Genomic DNA, 19,848 nt, shown 5'->3' with positions numbered 1-19,848 from the left:
ACCCTGTCTCCTCTGCCCTGCTGGTGCTCCTGCACTCGGCTGTGCTGGCCGAGGATGATGTGGCAATGTCATGTCTCGTCCTCGGAGTGCCGCTGCTACCGGCTGAACGGCTTCTCCCTGCTGAAGCGCTTCCCTCTCTCGGCAGATGGGGCCTGCAGCAAAGCCCTGGACCAGCCCGTGGGTGAGTGGCTGGAGCATGTGGGGCTGCCGCAGTACGAGAGCAAGCTGCTGCTTAATGGCTTTGACGACCTATGCTACATGGTGAGTCAACGTTTCTAAGATCTTTTACACTATTCATCTCTTTTCATCTCCTTTTCTCCCTCCTTTTCCATCTACCTTTCTCCCTCTTTTCCATCTCCCCCTCTTCTATTTCATTTGCTGTTCCTTATTCTGTCTCCCCCAGTTTCTTTCTTTCTTCCATAGCTGCTCTTCACCTCTCCTTGCTATACAGTAGATGACCCTATACAGATTTACTGTATGTGCTTACTGTAAATCCCTTTGAAGTGTAGAAGAGGTCACCAATGGTAAGACGAATCACACCAAAACCTATTAACTTTTTTCCTTCATCCCCAATCATTCCATCTCATTTACAATAAATTCCCATAGTTACCACCACCCCCCCTATCTTGTCAAGCTGATTTATGTTCTACAGCCTTAACCCCCATGCTGGCTCGACCAGAAAGCATACACAGTATAGCTCACCCAATCATCAGCAGATACAACAAACCACTCTGTTGAGGTCACAGTATGGATTTTACTTCCTGACAATTCTATAAGATATTTTGTGGCAAAGTAAAGTTTTTTTTTTAAGGGCATGAATGCTTTTTTTGTTGCTGTAGAGACTTCAAACATATTATGTGATGTCATGGTCAAGTTGTATACTGATGTTTTTTTCTGGTTATCTTATGCCACTTCAGCCAGAAAATAACCTCATTATGACATCCCTTGAGTCTTGTATGTCTCTTGTTTCTGGAAAGCATAGGCAGATTCAATTGGCTGTGCCTCTGGAATGATGTATTAATAAAATGGTTTAGCTGCAGCTAAAATGACTGTATGTTTTGTGTCAAACTAAGAGAGGCAATAATGTTCCTTTTAAGTTATAACACACGGATGTGTGTTACAACATTTGCCAATGAATGTTCAAAACAACACTGATATTTCCACTGATTAGGTAACTTTGAAAAATATGTTGTAAATGGTGATTAACATGGTCTTTAAAGCAAACACGAACTAATCTGATGACACAGCTGCTTCAGTACTGTTGTTTACATGAGTTTGCCACAGATGAGAGCTTGGCCAGGGGCAACGGACTGCACCTGTTGGAGAGGTTACATAACCAATGGAAGAAGTCTGATATACTGTTTATAGACTGGGAATAGTCAGCATAGTGATGTAGAGTGTATTGTACCAACCAGTATTGTACCAATGGTGTTCGTGTTAATAAGGTTATAATAGGATGAGGATCATGGGTCATTAGCATTGTGATGCTAATGTTCATCTCTTTTAATGTCTGAGGAGTGGAAGTACCAACCAGATAATTGATTAGCTCTCTGCAGGACAAATTCCCCTCAGATACTTACAAGGACTTGGAGGTTACTGTCTGAATAGGTCAGAGCAGTCAGAGAGATATTGTAAAGGTTGAATGGTGTCCCATTGAACTTTCTGCCAGATGCATCAAGTTATCACTGCAATGCTGCTCTGTTTATTTGTTTATTTGCTTCGTGGGCTGACTCTAGATCAGGGGAAGTGGTATTCTGGGTTTTGCCAGGTATAACTTTTATTGAGTGGTTGAGATGGCTCTGTGAGACACTGTTCAACCCCATCATCGAATTAATGTAGATTAAATCAAATCACATATAAATACATTGTCATGAAGCCCAGAGGAGCAAAGGTAATGGTGACTGTGCCGGAGACGCACATTAGTCGGTGTACATCTGGCCTGAAAGCTGCCATGACAAAGCTGTCATCCTTATTAAATAAAATACACTGTCTCTTTTAGAGTATAGCCCATTTGAGAAATCTCAGTGCTTGATTTCCCTGCAGATCCCAAAGGCAAGAGCGTCATAGATCAAATTCTTCAAAACAGAGAAAGTTAGTTAGTCTACCCTTCAGACCTTCGGTGCCTCCTCATTTCATGGAACCTTCCCCCTTTGTGATGAGGGATTGTATGTGTCACAGTTATGTAATAGGTACTTATAAATAACAACAAAAATAGCTATTAATTACTTAATCATATTTCCTGATTAAGTATAAATGACAAGCTCCAGTGGGACCTTCTGGAACGTCCAACAATAATTGTATTGGAAATATCTATTTTGGGCGATTCCTGACGTCAGACAATGCGTTATTTGGATCCTTGTTCTAGTGATCATCAGTGTGTTACTGTAACTGCTGCATTGTGCTCCAGAAACAAGCAGTGAGGCTAGATTTAGAAAAGACTAGCTACATTTGAACATTCTTGGCCAGGAAAAATCTATCCGCAGCAGTCCACTGGGAAAATGCTGAGCTCCACATTTTTAAGGATCTCCTTGTATCTTTATTTCTCCCTATAAAGCTGATGTAGATGACGAAGCATGTGCCACTTATGGAAAGTTATGTAAAACAAATGGTGAACATCTATTGTTGTCAATCATTTGTGTAAAGGAAAATAGGAAATGTTTAGATGACTTTAATCATTGCACACACACATATACCAACACACAGATACATAATCCTAAGCGTTTTTCTCATGCCCAATGTAATTTGTCTCAATGCAACACTGTAGCTCAGAAGTAAAAGCTCCTGCATTTTTGATTGCTTTTCCCTTGGTGGTATTGCATTAGAATAGATTGATTACCTTTGGCATGCACAATTTATTTGACTCCAATGTCCTCTCACCGCGCCATTCCTGTTTGTCTGAGGACATAAATAAGCGCATGCGCGTGTGTGTGTTTATGTCTGTGTGTGTGTGTGTGTGTCTGTGTGTATTATTGAGTGCATATAAATCTAAATCAAATCAAATTGTATTTGTCACATGCGCCGACTACAACAGGCTACCTTACCGTGAAATGCTTACTTACAAGCCCTTAACCAACAATGCAGTTTTTATTTAATTTTTTTATTTATTTCACCTTTATTTAACCAGGTAGGCAAGTTGAGACAAGTTCTCATTTACAACTGCGACCTGGCCAAGATAAAGCAAAGCAGTGTGACACATACAACACAGAGTTACACATGGGATAAACAAACGTAGAGTCAATAACACAATAGAAAAAATATATAATAAGTTAAAGAAATAGAGTTATGAAAATATTTATTAAATAAAAATATTAAATAAAAAGTAACACAATAAAATAACTATAACGAGGCTATATACATGAGGTACCGGTTACTGGTACCGAGTCAATGTGTGGGGGTATATGTTGTCGAGGTAATTTGTACATGTAGGTGGGGGTAAAGTGCACAATGTATTGTTGTCTCTACCTTCTTGCCCTTTGCGCTGTTGTCTGTGCCCAATAATGTTTGTACCCTGTTTTGTGCTGCTACCATGTTGTGCTGCTGCCATGTTGTGTTGCTACCATGTTGTTGTCATCTTGTGTTGCTACCATGATGTGTTCTTATGTGTTGCTGCCATGCTATGTTGTTGTCTTAGGTTTCTCTTTATGTAGTGTTGTGTTGTCTCTCTGGTCGTGATGTGTGTTTTGTCCTATATTTATATTTAATTCATTTTTATTTTTAAACCCAGCCCACGTCCCCACAGGAGGCATTTTGCCTTTTGGTAGGCCGTCATTGTAAATAACTGACTTGCCTAGTTAAATAAAGGTTAAATAAAATTTTATTAAATAAAAAAGTTACTAAAAACCAGATAGCAGCCGCAGTGTAATAACAAAAGGAGGAGGGGGGGGGGGGGGGGGGGGGGGATCAATGTAAATAGTGCGGGTGGCCATTTGACTAATTGTTCAGCAGTCTTATGGCTTGGGGGTAGAAGCTGTTAAGGAGCCTTTTGGACATAGACTTGGCTCTCCAGTGCCGCTTACCTTGCGGTAGCAGAGAGAACAGTCTATGACTTGGGTGACTGGAGTCTTTGAGGATTTTTTGGGCCTTCCTCTGACACTGCCTATTATATAGTGATGTACTGGGCCATACGCACTACCCTCTGTAGCACCTTATGGTCAGATGCCGAGCAGTTGCCATAGCAGGCAGTGACGGAACCAGTCAGGATGCTCTTGATGGTGTAGAACCTTTTGAGGATCTGGAGACCCATGCTAAATCTTTTCAGTCTCCTGAGTGGGAAAAGCCGTTGTCGTGCCCTCTTCACGTCTGGCTTGGTGTGTTTGGACCATGATAGTTTGTTGGTGATGTGGACACCAAGGAACTTAAACTCTCAACCCGCTCCACTACAGCCCGTCAATGTGAATGGGGGCATGTTCGGCCCCCCTTTTCCTGTAGTCCACGATCAGCAACTTTGTCTTGCTCACGTTGAGGGAGAGGTTGTTGTCCTGGCACCACCCTGCTAAGTCTCTGACCTCCTCCCTATAGGCTGTCTCATCATTGTCGGTGATCAGGCCTACCACTGTTGTGTCGTCAGCAAACTTAATGATGGTGTTGGAGTCGTGCTTGGCCACGCATATAGACCTAGAGTGTAGGAGATGTTGTAATGTCTATGTTAATAGTTAGCTTAAGTGATTATATGTGTTTATGCATAAGTGTCTGCAGTTTGTGTGATTAACTTGTGCGTGTGCGTGTGTGTACTGCGTGCGTTGGTGAATGTGTAGGGCAGTAACGTGATGGAGGACTTGGACCTTAGAGATATGGGAATCACTGACCCTGGACACAGAAAGAAGATCCTCCACGCAGCACGCAGCTTGCCCAAGGTAGTTATCATCAGTCAAGGGCACCACCTGTAACCTTTTACCTGGTTGACCATTCATCTAAGAACATCAAGGTGTCAAAGAGTGTGCATTGGATTTATCTACGTTTGTGCATAATATTATCAATCATGATAGGATGACCGGTATTGTAAAGTAGCTTGGATCTTGCCTGTAGCTATGGCAAAAGAGATCCTATAAAAAAGCGCTTTGACATTGGTTATGGTTGGAATATCCTGAAGGGAATTATGAAATCCTGCTTTTATTTTAATGTATTTTGATCTATTTTCTGCCCCTGTCTGTAGGTGAAGGCCCTGGGCTGTGATGGCAGCACCTCTCTCTCCACCTGGTTGGATGTGCTAGGTCTGCAGGAGTACCTGCCTAACTTCCTGTCTAGCGGCTACCGTACCTTGGACTGTGTGAAGAACCTATGGGAGTTGGAGATTGTCAACGTGAGGCCAATGTTTTGTTAGTGAATTATAGAGTGCCTCAGGGAGGAGACAGTGCTGTACTGAGCTTAAGGCAAAACAGATTTGAGCTGAATAATTGAGGAGTCCATTCTGTCTGCCTGTTGTGTGCCGGCATGGGTGTCCAACTATGTATTTCATTGGAGGCTGCTGATGGGAGGATGGCTCATAATAATGGCTGAAACGTAAATGGAATGGCATTAAACACATGGAAACCATGTATTTGATACTATTCCACTAATTCCACTCCAGCCATTACCACGAGCCCGTCCTACCCAATTAAGGCGCCACCAACCTCCTGTGGTGTATTTTCATTCAAATTTGTTTTTGCCAGTATTAGTGTTCATATGCACACAGCCCTTTGTACAGTCTAGTCACCATTGTGTCCCATCTGTGCCGGTTTCTGTAGGTGTTGAAAATCGGCGTTCTGGGCCACAGGAAGAGGATCATAGCGTCTCTGGCAGAGCGGCCCTATGAGGAGGCCCCGACCAAATCACAGATCTCTCACCGTCTCTCACAGATCAGGGTTAGTTAGAGCCTTGACACATTTTAACAATAATTTCACCTGTATGACACTACATAACATTCTAAAACCTAATTGAAATGTGTATTGAGTCACTATTTTGTTTTAAATCTTTCACGCCCACGTCATCAATCTGATCAATCAATCTGTATGTGTCAGTTTCAGGACTTGTTGTCCCAGACAGGGACCTCTGCTCTGAGTCAGATGGACCCGTCCACCAGTCGCTCCATGGACATGCTCCTGCCCCTGGGAGAGGCAGGCAGGAGGAGGAGAGCCATGGACCAGGACTGCAGTGTGTCCCTGCGCTCCTACAGCGAGAGACCACGCTCTCACGTTAGTTCTCCTGCCAAAACGCTGTCTTTACCTGTAGCTCATGAAGTGACTAAAATATATTTCTCTGTGGTATGCTTGGGATAATCATGTCATAAAGAGAGGAAGCTGCTGCTGGGGTGATCTGAAACAGAAGCTGTTATGTGTTTAACAGATTATTGGGTCATTCTATGCTTGTATTAAATATATATTGATCAGTCAAAGTGTTACAGCATCTTTGTAGTTTTATTATCCAGTAATATTTTGTGACAGAATTGTATGCCATAAGCATCCCTGTACACTACAGAATCAATCCATCTCTACTGTATGTGTCTTTCTAGGACAGACAGAGTGACAGACATAGGGAACCCCGTTTGACCCTTCGGCCGCCTAGCCAGTCTGCCACATACGCTACAGTGTCCGCTTGGCATCACCAGCCTGAGAAACTCATCTTAGAGTCCTGTGGGTATGAGGCCAGTGTAAGTCATTTCTACGGTCATTATGCCCCCTGAAGATAAGTCACCGACACTTTCAGCTATCCAATATTGATCATTGCTTGATGTATCAGAAATTGATAGTTCAGAGATGATAACCTTTTTTGTTGCTTCTTTTCCAGTATTTAGGATCAATGATTATCAGGGATCTACGGGGGATTGAGTCAACTCAAGAAGCCTGTGCCAAAATTAGGGTACGTGATGTCATCGTACTGCAGATCAATATTCAATAATTATTTTCTAGCACTCCATATTGATATGGAACCCCTTGCCATTTTCTTTCTACTTCTAGAAGTCGAAGGACCATTCAAGAAAGGGTCCTGTTGTCATCCTTTCCATCACCTATAAAGGGGTCAAGTTTATGGACGCAGCCACTAAGGTACTGGGAGCCTGCAGGCAATGAGAGATGCATGATGATGTCAGAAGCATAATTTCCCTACTTCGCTCTCTCATACTGATTCCTCTAAAACAAAGATAGCACCGTTGGTGCCGATGAAGTCTATTGTTTCTGGTCGATGTTGTTGTTCCTGTTGCTGCTCAGTTCTATCCTGTTCTTCTGTCCTCTCACCAGACCATAGTAGCCGAGCATGAGATTAGGAACATCTCCTGTGCAGCCCAGGACCCTGAGGAACTCTGCACCTTCGCCTATATCACCAAGGACAATAAAAGTGGCCACCACTTCTGCCATGTCTTCAGCACTGTGGAAGTGGTGAGGAACAGGATGATGACACCAACCCAAACCCTTCAATCACTCCATACATTATTATTACTCCATAAGACTACAAATGTAGGATCTTAATTTGATCACTTTTTTGTTGCTGAGAATTGTCCTGCACAGCAGGAAGGTTTTAAAATGCTTATAACTTTTGTAATTTCCACTTTAAAATGTCAGACTTGAGTTGCCCTAATGTAAAATGTATCAACCCCTACAAAAAATGTCCATTAATTATAATCCACATTTTCTGTTGCTGCAGGATTATTTTCCTGCTGTAGCCAACTGGCTCAAATTAAGATTCTACATATGTATGCCAAAATACAATCACCCATTTCCCACCTTAAAATATTTCTAAAGTACTCTGACTATTATTAATTTAACTATAAATGCCATATAATATCATAAAATGTTTGGTAGGAAAAGGTTTATTGGAATTTGGCAACCTGCTGACAAAACTGCATATAACTTCATATCTTGATTAATTAAATTGCCTTAATGTCTTGATTAAAGTAATGCACCTGCTGTCATGCAAATAACTTCATATCTTGATTAGTCTCTTTTAAAGCCATGTTTCAAAAAGGCCTGGCACACGATACAAAGCTACATCTCGATTGTCTAATTGCATCCTTGATTAACATAGTGCTCCTGCTATGAATGGCATCTCAATGACAAAAATGCTGATTTATTGTAATTAGTACCTCATTCAGAGTTCCTCAAAGTAGCTGTCAGTCACTACTGCAACCGTCTGTTCATTCTTTACTCCCTCCCTCGCTACAGACCCAGACCTATGAGATCATCCTGACGCTGGGTCAGGCCTTTGAGGTGGCCTATCAGCTGGCTCTCCAGACCAAAGCCAGGCAGTATGTCCCAGTCCCCCCACCATCTCTGGGGTCAGAGGTCATTGAGACCAAATCCAGCCGGCCCACATCACAGCAATGGAGCAGCATGAGGAGATCAACAGTGAGTACCACACACTGAGCACAAACACAAATCTCACTCGTAGTACAACATGTGTGTTTCTGTACGTGCATTATGTGTATATACATACTGTGTTTCTGTATATTCAGCATGTATGTGTAGATGTGTATGTGTTTATGCAGAAATATGCACGATCAGATGACTCACAAAGTGTTCCTTCGGAGTTGAAACCACTGATCACCCTGTTACAAACAAAGGAAGACTTGTAGAGAGATGAAATTGATGAGTCATTATTTTGCTACCAATCTCATCTCCCTGACTCTGAGTCACTCAGATCGGAGTAGATTTTCCTGCAACCATACAATATAAGAACCATGATGAATGAATAGTCTTTTTTGTTGTTGTTGCTTACAGCCAGGATATCATTTCCTATGGGAGTAAAGAGAGAGAGGGAGAGCTGTGTCTCTGCTGGTCACCAGGCCCCTCCTCTGTTTCCATGTATATTGATTGAGAGTGTTACGTAAATGTTTGCGTATGCCTCAGGCCATGTATGGATGTATTAACCTTTCAGGCCCCAGAATAATGAACAGTCAGTGATCACTGTCACCTGATAAGGCTGCACCGTCTGGACTACGTATGCACACGGCTCAACATGTTTATGCATCCACACAAATCACTGTGCTTTATTATCTACTACAATATATTATGAGGTACAATATATGAGGTATAATATATGAGGTATAAGATATAGGTATATATAAGGTATTATCAGGGGCGCAACTTTCACTGGGGACGGGGGAGAAATGTCCCCCCCACATTCTGAAATTGCATTTTTGTCCCCTCCAGTTTTATCATTGGAATGTGATACAAAACGAGGCAACGGTATGTTTTAGGACAATACGGACGCTTCCGAGTGTTCGGGTAGGGTGTTTAGAGTGTTTATCCGCCTGGATAAAAAAATAACTAAAAAACAACATTATGCCCCCCCCACTTCTAAAACCAAAGTTTCACCCCTGGGTATAATATATGAGGTATATTATATGAGGTATAATATGTCAGGTATAATATATGAGATATAATATATTAGCTATAATATTTGACGTTGAATACATTAGGTATAATATATGAGGTAATCAGTAAGCAGCATAATGCACAAGTTGGTGGTATTTATGATCGAGTTTTAGGCAGTGGAATTTTAGGGACATCTAAAACACGAGAACTAAATTTGCTGCTGTTAATGTGGACAATGATTTCACAATTGTGAGATGACCTTTCCTTTTTCCCGACGTGATTTAATTCTTGCCAGGTGGGCACTGTTTTTGTCCCATGTACATTATGGCATAAATCACTGTGCAGCTGAATACTGTCAGTGTTGGGGAAGCTACTCTGAAAATATAATTTACCTTGCTACCAATTACTTCACATTGGAAAATGTTGAGCTGCACTAAAGCTAATTAGTTTACTTACTAAAGTAACTTTGAAACAGTAGTTGACTACATCCAAACTGCTTTGTGATACATTATCATATCTACATCTGAAATGTCATAGACTACAAATTACAAGAGCTCAAAAGTTAACAGAATGTGTAATTAACCTATTAAACACAAAAACTATGTTTCAAATAAGAATATTTTATTTTAAGTGAGAAAATGTTATTTTAGCAAGAAAAGTAGTGAGTAGTTCCAGTAGTTAGCTACACCGCTACATGACAAAAATGTAATTAACTACTGAAACACTACCAATATTTTTATTTAGTTTAACTACCACCAATCTACTGCAAAATGGGGTTAAATTACTAGTTGAACTATATGTAGTTCACTACTTCTAAACACTGCACTGTGTACCCTGTACTGTACTGCCTGTGCCTAGATACTGAAGGGAACCTGGCTAGTACAGTCCAGTCTAGTTGGCAGATGAGATAAAGCTCTGCTATGCCAGCTGCTGTCTAGTATCAAACAAAGTTTCAGTTCAATCTTAACAACATTATTTGTCTACACCAAATAGGATGTGATAAACAACCTAGATGATTCACTCTTTACAGGATATCTTGCACCGCATTGGTCAGTTCAGTGCCACTATACATGATCTGTCCTTCTATTTCCCTGTTTAACATTTCTTTGCTCTTCTCTTCTTGATCCTCGTTTCCCAGGGTGCCCCTCCGCTAGAATGCCGCTGCTGTTACTGTCACACGTGTACTACCCACCGCCCCACCTTCCTCCCGTTGCACTCTGTTAGCCCTGGAGTCCAGGTCCTGCTCTCTCCTCCTTTCCGCTATACTTCATCATCCATCTGCTAACCTACCTGACATACCTCTAACTCTCTCTCTCTTGTCATTCCATGTCCATCTTTTGTTTTTTTCCAGGCACTTCATGTACTGTAGCTACAGAATATTTGCCCTTTTGATTTGACTTAGCCTACACTGAATTTCTGTCACATTCTCTATTTTCTCATAGTCATTCCATTTGAGCTTTTTTAAGATAAGCAGTTCTTTCTCATGAATTGTTTCCTGAGGATAATTAGGCTACAGCTTAGATTTGACTTAACCAGCTACAAATGATTTATGGCTTAACAGTTGTGCTGCTAATGATCTAGTGTTTTAATTGCATAGCTGTGTGATAAGTACAAATAGCAATATGCTTAAGGTGGCCTATTTAGTCTTAATCCTGCAATATTACTCAGCTTTTGGATTCAGATGAATATGATACTGGACAGCTATAATTTATATACAGTACCAGTAAAAAGTTTGGACAAACCTACTCTCAAAAGAGTTTTTCATAATTTTTTACTGTTTTCTACATTGGAGAATAATAGTCAGTACAGCATAACAATCAAATAACACACATGGAATCATGTTGTAACCCAAAAAGTGTTAAACAAACCAAAATATATATATTTTTTTGTAATTCTTCAAAGTAGCCACCCTTTGCCTTGATGACAGCTTTGCACACTCTTGGCATTCTCTCAACCAGATTCACCTGGAATGCTTTTCCAACAGTTTTGAAGGAGTTCCCACATATGCTGAGCACTTGTTGGCTGCTTTTTCTTCACTCTGCAGTCCAACTCATCCCAAACCATCTCAATTGGGTTGAGGTCGGGTGATTGTGGAGGCCAGGTCATCTGATGCAGCACTCCATCACTCTCCTTCTTGGTCAAATAGCCCTTTCACAGCCTGGAGGTGTGTTGGATCATTGTCCTGCTGAAAAACAAATGATAGTCCAACTAAGCGCAAACCAGATGGGATGGTGTATCGCTGCAGAATGTTGTGGTAGCCATGCTGGTTAAGTGTGTCATCAGCAAAGCATCCCCATACCATCACACCTCCTCCTCCATGCTTCACGGTGCAAACCACACATGCGGAGATCATCCGTTCACCTACTCCGTGTCTCACAAAGACACGGCGGTTGGAACCAAAAATCTCAAATTTGGACTTATCAGACCAGAGGACAGATTTCCACCAGTCTAATGTCCATTGCTTGTGTTTCTTGGCCGAAGAAAGTATCTTCTTCTTATTGGTGTCCTTTAGTAGTGGTTTCTTTGCAGCAATTCAACAATGAAAGCCTGATTCACGCAGTCTCCTCTAAACAGTTGATGTTGAGATGTGTCTGTTACTTGAACTCTGTAAAGCATTTATTTGGGCTGCAATCTGAGGTGCAGTTAACTCTAATGAACTTAACCTCTGCAGCAGAGGTAACTCTGGGTCTTCCTTTCCTGCGGCGGTCCTCATGGGAGCCAGTTTCATCATAGCGCTTGATGGTTTTTGCGACTGCACTTGAAGAATATTTCAAAGTTCTTGAAATTTCCCGGATTGACTGACCTTCATGTCTTAAATTCATGATGGACTGTCATTTCTCTTCGCTTTCTTGAGCTGTTCTTGCCATAATAAGGACTTGGTCTTTTACCAAATAGGGCTATCTTCTGTATACCACCCCTACCTTGTCACAACACAACTAATTGTCTCAAACACATTAAGAAGGAAATCAATTCCACAAATTAAATTTTAACAAGGCACACCTGTTAATTGAAATGCATTCCAGGTGACTACCTCATGAAGCTGGTTGAGAAAATGCCAAGAGTGTGCAAAGGCAAAGGGTGGCTACTTTGAAGAATCTCAAATATAAAATATATTTTTGATTTAACACTTTTTTGGTTATTACATGATTCCATATGTGCTATTTCATAGTTTTGATGTGTTCACTATTGTTCTACAATGTAGAAAATAGTACAAATAAAGAAAAACCCTTGAATGAGTAGGTTTGTCCAAACTTTTGACTGGTACTGAATATGTAGACAGTAGTATATTTCAGTTTTGCATTGCCACAATGTACTTTATTTGGGGTTTATCGGTGGTATTTAGTGTAATCAGACATACAGGACTACTAATTGAAGTTAATTTTCTTATAAGGAAAAGCTATAACATATGATGTTTATCCTGGTAGTAATCAGTGTTTCTGGCTGTTCATGTGTTAACAGAGACACTTTTTTTTCTTGGTGAACCTATTGTTTAAGAGCGCATGTTTGAATCCTTACGGTGTTTTCACATTTTCACTTCATTTGAAGCCCAGACTAAGAGACAGATGGGAGTGTGTGTGGTCTGTTAGGTCTCCAGCAGCCTGTTTTGTTATCAGACATCTATAAGTTGTGGATTGAGCCCTGGTGTCTGTGATTCTAGCATCACTGGACTGTGCCTTTAATCCACTTGCACGTGCTGAGGACTTGAGTGTGCAACTCTCATCCCCCCTCCCCTCCCCCGGCAGATTGACCCTCTGGAGATGGATGCAGACATGCAGTCCCTGGGCAGCACCACCTGGCTCTTCAACCAGAGAGACTCCAACAAGCGCCCTGTCAGCACCAAGTACGAGACCACCATATTCTGAGACTGGATCCCCTGCCCCATCCCCACCTCGCACTAGCACCCAGTTTGACCCCTTCCCTCTACCGCCCTCTCTCTCTCACAAGCCCTATGCCTTCTCACTGTGATGGTAGCATCCCTCAGGGCTGCCCCCTCTTCTTTGCCCTGCCCTACACAAACCTCACCCTGCTCTGACATCACACATCCCTGCAGCTCTCTCCTGTTCCTCACCCCTTGGCAGCCCCTGCTCCTCCTGCAGCCACTGATGGAGCCCCTTGACTTGTGGATGGACCTGAACTGAACCTACAATGGCCCTGCTCTCTCAACCGATCTGCCTCCTCCTCCTCCCAACTACTTGCATTTGCATCCACCCACTATTAGGTTTATCATCATTGAAGACACTGTGGATTTTTGTTCTCTTCCTGTCATGCCATTATTTTCCAAGTGACTCCCTTCAGTCAAAACAAGCATGACTTTTTTCTGTTGAGCTACTTGTTGCATTTTTACCTGATAGTAACATGATAAGCATTGGCTGTACTGCCAATGTGAACAAGAAAATAACAAACCTTCATAAGTACCTCTTTTTATCTAACGCCAAAGGATTACTACTCTTGTGATATTATCAATTTACCGTTTTGGTCCTATATAGAGTGGAACAAAGAACATTATCATGTCCCAAACAACCTCCTCAGTCATAAACAATATTTTACCCCCTTCCCAAAAGGATTAACAATTTTTTATTTTTAATGCCATGTTTATTTTTGTATTTCACTTGTTTTTTGCTAAAGGCAAGTTCAATATTTTTCTTTCCCTATCTGTAGCTTGTCCTGTCTTGCCAGGCATCTACCACTGTGAGGCGCTGTGAGGAGACACATCACCTGGGATGCATGAAGGACAAAAAATCTATAAGAAAAAAAAAAACTTTTTCCACATATTTTTTTTTATCATACATTGATGGATCATCAAGGAATCTTCCCTTTCCATTTAAAATGGATCAAGAACTGAACCTCAAATTTCTGTGTGCTCTTCTTGTACACAACTTCGTCATCAATCTGTCAAGATCAGTAGCCTTAATTACTTCAATCTGGCCATCTATCAGTTTATCTAAATGTAATCAATTGAGCATCCCTTGCCATCATCACACAATCTCCACACCTGCTGACTGCTACATGCGTATTCCATGGTTAAAAAGACTAACAGCACTTTTGAGTTGACAACACATGAACACTTTGACTGAGCTGTAATGAAGTTGTTGTAATGGTACAGGTTTGTCCAGATAATAATGTCTATAATGCTCTGTAGCTTCACAGTGTACATGGTGCCTCACCAGTCATTTTATTACCAAGAGAGACAATCATCAGAGACTGTTTGGCTCATCAGAGAACACTGTGTTAAAACATGGCACTATACCTTAAAAAAAATTATTGTTTTAAAATGGATATGGTTGGTTTCTTTAATAAGATATGCTTTTAAAAAGACCAGGGCTTCCTGAAATATATTTAGTGAAAGAAACCAAGGGAAGCAAGACCACAATCTATCGGCGTAGTAAATAATTTAAGTACAAATGTATGAGAAATTACCAAAACACCATGGTCATGAAGGCCATATTTTGGGTATGTCCAAGGAATTTTGAGGGCAATAATAGAATTTGCCAATTCATGGTGATGGATTCAAGATATTTCCAATAACATTGTTTTAATTTTAGACAATTTACGAGGCAAGGCACATTTGTGTTGCTGGACTCCTTATGTTGCATCTTATCAAGATTACGTGGGTTGTAATCCATGCCATAGCACATAGGTTCAGTATGAGGTACACTATGTTTAAACAAATTAGTCACAAAAAAATGAGCGACAGGGCCAAAGATTCAGGCTTACTCATGGAACTTTACATTTGAGGGATCAAAATGTAATTAGATATGCTTTCATTGTGCAAATAGTTTTTGTTTGAAAATATCTGTGAAACTGCATTCTTGTTTTTCCTTTCACAGGGATTTATACCGCAGGTCTAGTTATCTACACTATATATACAAAATATGTGGACACCCCTTATAATTAGTGAATTCGGCTATTTCAGCCACACCCGTTGCTAACAGGTGTATAAAATTGAGCATACAGCCACGCACTCTCCATAGACAAACATTGGCAGTAGAATGGCCTTACTAAAGAGGTCAGTAACTTTCAATATGGCACCATCATACTGTAGGATGCCACCTTTCCAACAAGTCAGTTCGTCAAATTTCTGCCCTGCTAGAGCTTCCCTGGTCAACTGTAAGTGTTGTTATTGTGAAGTGGAAACGTCTAGGAGCAACAACGGCTCAGCCGTGAGGTGGTAGGCCACACAAGCCCACAGAACGGGACTGCCGAGTGTTGAAACGCGCAGCATGTAAAAAATCATCTGTGCTCGGTTGCAACACTCACTACCAACTTCCAAATTGCTTCTGGAAGCAACGTCAGCACAATAACTGTTCGTCAGGAGCTTCACGAAATGGGTTTCCATGGCCGAGCAGCCGCACACAAGCCTAAGATCACCATGCGCAATGCCAAGCATTGGCTGGAGTGGTGTAAAGTTTGTCGCCATTGGACTCTGGAGCAGTGGAAACGCGTTCTCTGGAGTGATGAATCACGCTTCACCATCTGGCAGTCCGACAAACTAATCTGGGTTTGGCGGATGCCAGGAGAACGCTACCTGCCCGAATGCATAGTGCCAATTGTCAAGTTTGGTGGAGGAGGAATAATGGTCTGGGGCTGTTTTTCATATTTCGGGCTAGGCCCCTAAGTTCCAGTGAAGGGAAATCTTCACTGACATTCTAGAAAATTCTGTGCTTCCAACTTTGTGCCAACAGTTTGGGGACGGCCCCTTCCTGTTTCATTATGACAATGCCCCCGTTCACAAAACGAGGTCCATACAGAAATGGTTTGTCGGTGCGTAAGAACTTGACTGGCCTGCACAGAGTCCTGACCTCAACCCCATCGAACACCTTTGGGGTGAATTGGAATGGTGACTGCGAGCCAGGCCTAATCGGCCAAAATCAGTGCCCAACCTCACTAATGCTCTTGTGGCTGAATGGTCCCCACAGCAATGTTCTAACATCTAGTGGAAATCTTTCCCAGAAGAGTGGAGGCTGTTATAGCAGCAAAGAGGGGACCAAATCCATATTAATGCTCATGATTTTGGAAAGAGATGTTCAACAAGGTGTCCACATACTTTTGGTCATGTAGTGTGTCTGTTGGCTCAATCTGTTTGTGTTTTGCTCAACTTATTCTGTGTGCTGTGTAGCCTTGTGTTTGTGTCCTCGTGGGAAGATGGCTTGTTCTGTCTCTAGCTGCTGTCCTCATTCTGTGTCCCCTGCTGCAGGAGATGTTATGTTTAGCCTTTCTCCAAACGACACCTGGTTAATACAGGATGGCTGACTGGAGAATGACTGTTAAGACGTGCTAGTCTCTGTGCGGTACTGCAGCTGTGTCTCATCGTCAATCTGTCCTGTTCTGACTGTTGCTGTACTGATGCATGTGGCAGTATTTGCGTTTGGTCCTCTGATGGCCCATTGAGGTGTACGTACGTAGCAGTGTCTGTTTTGTTTTATCTTATAATTTGGTGTTTTGTTTTACTTTTTTCTTCGTTTCACAAATATAGCACCTCATCTCATTTACATTGTCCAGCATTGTCATTTCTCTTGCACTAAGTATGTTCCTCCCTGTTATGTGTTGAAATCATGAAAATACATTCAACCTGTTTTGGTTTGGGTGCATATAAAAGCCTTAAGTTTTTAAAGAGCAGAGGCTATTTCAAGCAGACACAATGTGGTGGCATGATTTGGCTGTGCATGCTTCTGTTTTTTAACGTCAGTGTTTTCCTTGTGTAGCTCACTCCAGCGTTCAAGTTTCCGGACACCAAGCTGTGAGTTGAAGTGGAGCAGCCAATGTGGGTGTCTGCGTGTGTGTAGACTAGAGCCAGAGAGACCAACAGGGATACATTCAGCGGGTCTATGAGGGACTGTTTGATAAGGTCTGCTGCCTTCTACCACCTCTCCTGAATACCAAGTAACAGAGAAATTATAACCTTACACTAGCTGTCTGTCCACTGGGTAAGCAGGGCCTGTCTCCTATCTTGAGAAGGTCAGTCTGAAAGGTCAAATATCCTCCCTGGCCTCACACTGACTGTCTTTACCTCCACATCTGACTTCCTGTAAGTACAGTAATATACAGAATATAGACAATTAATGATGGGCCATTAATGACAATTTTTATTGATTCAGGTATATTTGAGATTATCATGTTGTTACTACCAGGATCAAGAAGAGAGAACAAGAGTACATGAATCAAATGTAGAACTACTGTACCAGCATAATAATGCTAAGCCCATGTATTTGTGGGCAAAGTATAGTTTGTCAATGATAATGTGATAATGTTTAAAAATGTAAAGCAATATATACCTGAAATTAAATAGTACAATGGAACATCTCATTCTTAAGGTATTTGATTGTGTCTTAGGGCATCTTACTTGCATGGGAGTTTGAAGGAGCTGCCAGACAATATATTCTATGAGAGCTAATTGCATCTCTTTGTCACTAAGACAAGCCCAGGGACTGGCAGAGGAGATAGATGTATGCATGCAAAAGTCATACTCCCTCACTAGCAGACATTTGGAACAAATCATGTGATGGAAATAAACTGATGCATTTTTTAAATACACAATATTTATATGGCTAACTGATGTAGTAAGAGGATGAAATATATTATTCAATGGAGGGACAACTATTTAAAATTAGGAAGAAAATGCAACTTACAAACTCTTTACCCTTGTAAAAACTGGAAGCTTTTACACATGTAGCTTCTACAGGCTGTATTTAGTATCTGTATTTAGTGTGAGATCTTAGCATGGTATTGTAGGTTTAAATCACTTACCAGTAAGTAAATAGTATAAAAAGGGATGAACACCAGCAGATACTATGATCCTCAAAGACTGACATACCACACACAGTATGTAGTGAATTTCAGAACAGTTGATGCACTAGGCCAGGGATGGACAACTTTGGTGGGGGTCACAACAGAGGTATCATGCCCATAGGGAGAACACAGGCATGTGCCCTTTCAGATGTGTTCTGTTAAAAACATTATTTAAAATAATCATTTTTTTCTGTAATACTACCAGCCACTTAGCACCTTCATGAAGTTGGTTTTGTCTAGCCTAATCTCCCAACCTCATAACTAGTTACCAAAAAGCCATTTAAGGCTATTAATCAAGGTAGAGCAGCTGGCTTGTCTATCTTAGCTGGAAAAGTTGGTAGATTTTAGAAAAGCAAGCAATAGCTAAGAGCTCTATTCAATCAGATCCGCTTTAGCCAACATCCGCATAGTAGTTGTTTTGGCGGTGTCGGAGGTGGAACTGCGGTGAAGCTGTCATTATACCTAAAGCGGACATTGCCATTGGCTACATTGCCATTGGCTACACAGTCGCATTAAGAGAAATCCAGCAGCCAGCAATCCCATGCAGCCATGTTTCCAAGTTCAAAAACTGGAATGTGAGATGTAATCTACACCTTGATTAGGATGATATAAATCCTAACTTTCAATTTGAGTGTAATTTACTTCTAATGCGAGTGGGGGCGGGTGTGCCTTCCTGACAATGATCACAAGCGCAGCTGTCACCGATTTAATGTCTCCAACGCAATTACAACTCCAAAGCGTCTGCTATGAGGGTGTCTGCTATTGCCGGTTAACGCTTGATCTGATTGAATATAGACCTAAATGTACTGAATAAGACTTATTTTCAATCCTTTACCCAGATTTGAGCAGAGATGCAGAGAAGAATATATATCTATATTTTTTTACATAGAATTAAGCGTAATGTTTATGGCTCTAGATTGCAGGAAAAAGCTGTTTCAGGTGTTTGAAAAATGCAAAATTCTTCAACTTATTCTCCACCTCCCAGCGATCCCCACATACTTTGTGCCCCCTCAGATTTTGGGAGTGCATGACTCCCCTGGGCTACAAGTTGCCCATCCCTGTGTTAGGCTAAGACCTCCAATGATGAAGTGTGGTTATAATATAATAATGTTTAACTCTGTAATGAGATGGAATGCTGAATTCCATCAGGCTGGGTGGCACCTCAATTATTTGTTAAGGGCAGTGATAGCCTAATAATTTATCCTAGAAATTACTACAGAATATTATTGACCAAGATCATATGGCCTTATACTCACACTTTTATACTTCAGAAGTTCTTTATAAGACATGTAAGTGTATGTACAGTGTATAATGGTTTATGTATACAGTACCCGTCAAAAGTTATTCCACATCGTAGAATAATAGTGAAGACATCAAAACTATGGAATAACAGAAAAGGAATCATGTAGAAACCAAACAAAGTTGCCTTGATGACAGCTTTGCACACTCTTCGCATTCTCCCAACCAGCTTCACCTGGAATGCTTTTCCAACAGTCTTGAAGGAGTTCCCAAATATGCTGAGCACTTGTTGGCTGCTTTTCCTTCACTTTGCAGTCCAACTCATCCCTAACCATCTCAATTGGGTTGAGGTCGGGTGATTGTGGAGGCCAGGTCATCTGATGCAGCACTCCATCACTCTCATTCTTGGTCAAATTGCCTTTACACAGCCTGGAGGTGTGTTGGGTCATTGTCCTGTTGAAAAACAAATGATAGTCCCACTAAGCACAAACCAGATGGGATGGCGTATCGCTGCAGAATGCTGTGGTGGCCATGCTGG

The 19,848-nt window shown here is 41.4% G+C and overlaps 1 protein-coding gene across 5 annotated transcripts in view; it reads left to right on the top strand.

Annotated features, from left to right (window-relative positions):
* Positions 1-17,588, top strand: part of anks1ab (ankyrin repeat and sterile alpha motif domain containing 1Ab) — a 31,129-nt gene extending 13,541 nt beyond the window's left edge. Inside the window, exons 3-14 of one of the 5 annotated variants that reach the window (XM_055917115.1) lie at positions 146-261; positions 4,755-4,853; positions 5,153-5,299; positions 5,724-5,840; positions 5,997-6,170; positions 6,488-6,625; positions 6,763-6,834; positions 6,933-7,019; positions 7,212-7,349; positions 8,133-8,315; positions 10,423-10,521; positions 16,988-17,588. In XM_055917115.1, the coding sequence (XP_055773090.1) occupies positions 146-261; positions 4,755-4,853; positions 5,153-5,299; positions 5,724-5,840; positions 5,997-6,170; positions 6,488-6,625; positions 6,763-6,834; positions 6,933-7,019; positions 7,212-7,349; positions 8,133-8,315; positions 10,423-10,521; positions 16,988-17,026 (1,409 nt within the window). In that variant the 3' untranslated portion in view covers positions 17,027-17,588. Of the gene's footprint in view, positions 1-145; positions 262-4,754; positions 4,854-5,152; positions 5,300-5,723; positions 5,841-5,996; positions 6,171-6,487; positions 6,626-6,762; positions 6,835-6,932; positions 7,020-7,211; positions 7,350-8,132; positions 8,316-10,422; positions 10,522-13,027; positions 16,771-16,987 lie in introns of those variants that run through there. The other 4 variants (XM_055917108.1, XM_055917132.1, XM_055917124.1 and 1 more) reach the window with 4 other exon arrangements.
* The last annotated feature ends 2,260 nt before the right edge of the window (positions 17,589-19,848 follow it).

The sequence above is a fragment of the Salvelinus fontinalis genome, chromosome 3 (assembly GCF_029448725.1).
Source record: "Salvelinus fontinalis isolate EN_2023a chromosome 3, ASM2944872v1, whole genome shotgun sequence".
Lineage (NCBI taxonomy): Eukaryota > Metazoa > Chordata > Actinopteri > Salmoniformes > Salmonidae > Salvelinus > Salvelinus fontinalis.
The sequence above is the reverse complement of the archived record's forward strand: the minus strand, read 5'-3'. Positions and strand labels throughout refer to the sequence as shown.